At 54.9% G+C, this 800-nt stretch overlaps 1 protein-coding gene across 1 annotated transcript in view; it reads right to left on the bottom strand.

Annotated features, from left to right (window-relative positions):
* LOC119581722 (spondin-1-like) overlaps positions 1–800 on the bottom strand; it is a gene marked incomplete at its 5' end in the record, with an annotated part of 49,715 nt that overhangs the window by 6,711 nt on the left and 42,204 nt on the right. Inside the window, 1 exon segment of the mRNA XM_037929847.1 lies at positions 51–475. Coding sequence (XP_037785775.1) covers positions 51–475 — 425 coding nt within the window.

Genomic DNA, 800 nt, shown 5'->3' with positions numbered 1-800 from the left:
CATAGATTTTAAGCCTTGCAAGTTCCCTACCGCAGGGGGCGCGGCCTTACCTTTTCGCCGTCATCCACCGCCTCGTGGGTGTCCTCGACGCCGGCGTTGAGGGGGGGCGGGTTGAAGAGCGAGGGTGCCATGTACTCGTAGGGGTAGTAGGAGGAGGTCGTGGGGAAGGGGTGGTCTGGCCCTTGCTCCTGCACGGGGGGTCGGTAGGCGTCCCTGTAGGTGTGGTAGTTCTCGTGGTAGGGCTGCTCCGTCTCGTGGTAGTCCTGGTTGGTCTCCGGGTAGAGGTGGTGGCTGGTCTCGGCGTAGGCGGGGTTGGTCTCGGGGTACAGGCGGTGGTGACTGGTCTCCGGGTAGGGCAGGTAGGACTCCTGGTAGCTGTGGTTGTCCTCGGCCGGCTGACGGGGGGCCTCGTGGTAGGACTCGTGCGGGACCTCGCGGTGGAGACTCATGCTCTGGAGGCCGTTGTAGCCGTCGTCTGTAAGGAAAGCGCGGCCGTCACTCGCGTCCCTGCTTAGCTCCGCAAAGGGCCGGTCTGCTAACACCCAGGCAATGGCAGGCAGCTCTGATCATCATTTAACTCCAAAGGACAAAGTCAGGCAAGGAAACTACAACTATTTTATGTGCATTAACATCTACGGAAAAGAAAACACTTACCAATTCAAAGGAAAATGCAATTATTAATTTCATTACACACTTTGCTTGTGCAAGATTCGGAAAGAAACATAAGGAAGATTACAAAAGTCAATTTTAGAATAAATTCATTCTGAATGCTGGCAGTGTCATGTAATTCATCATAATTC

Source organism: Penaeus monodon, chromosome 15 (assembly GCF_015228065.2).
Source record: "Penaeus monodon isolate SGIC_2016 chromosome 15, NSTDA_Pmon_1, whole genome shotgun sequence".
Taxonomy (NCBI): domain Eukaryota; kingdom Metazoa; phylum Arthropoda; class Malacostraca; order Decapoda; family Penaeidae; genus Penaeus; species Penaeus monodon.
The sequence above is the reverse complement of the archived record's forward strand: the minus strand, read 5'-3'. Positions and strand labels throughout refer to the sequence as shown.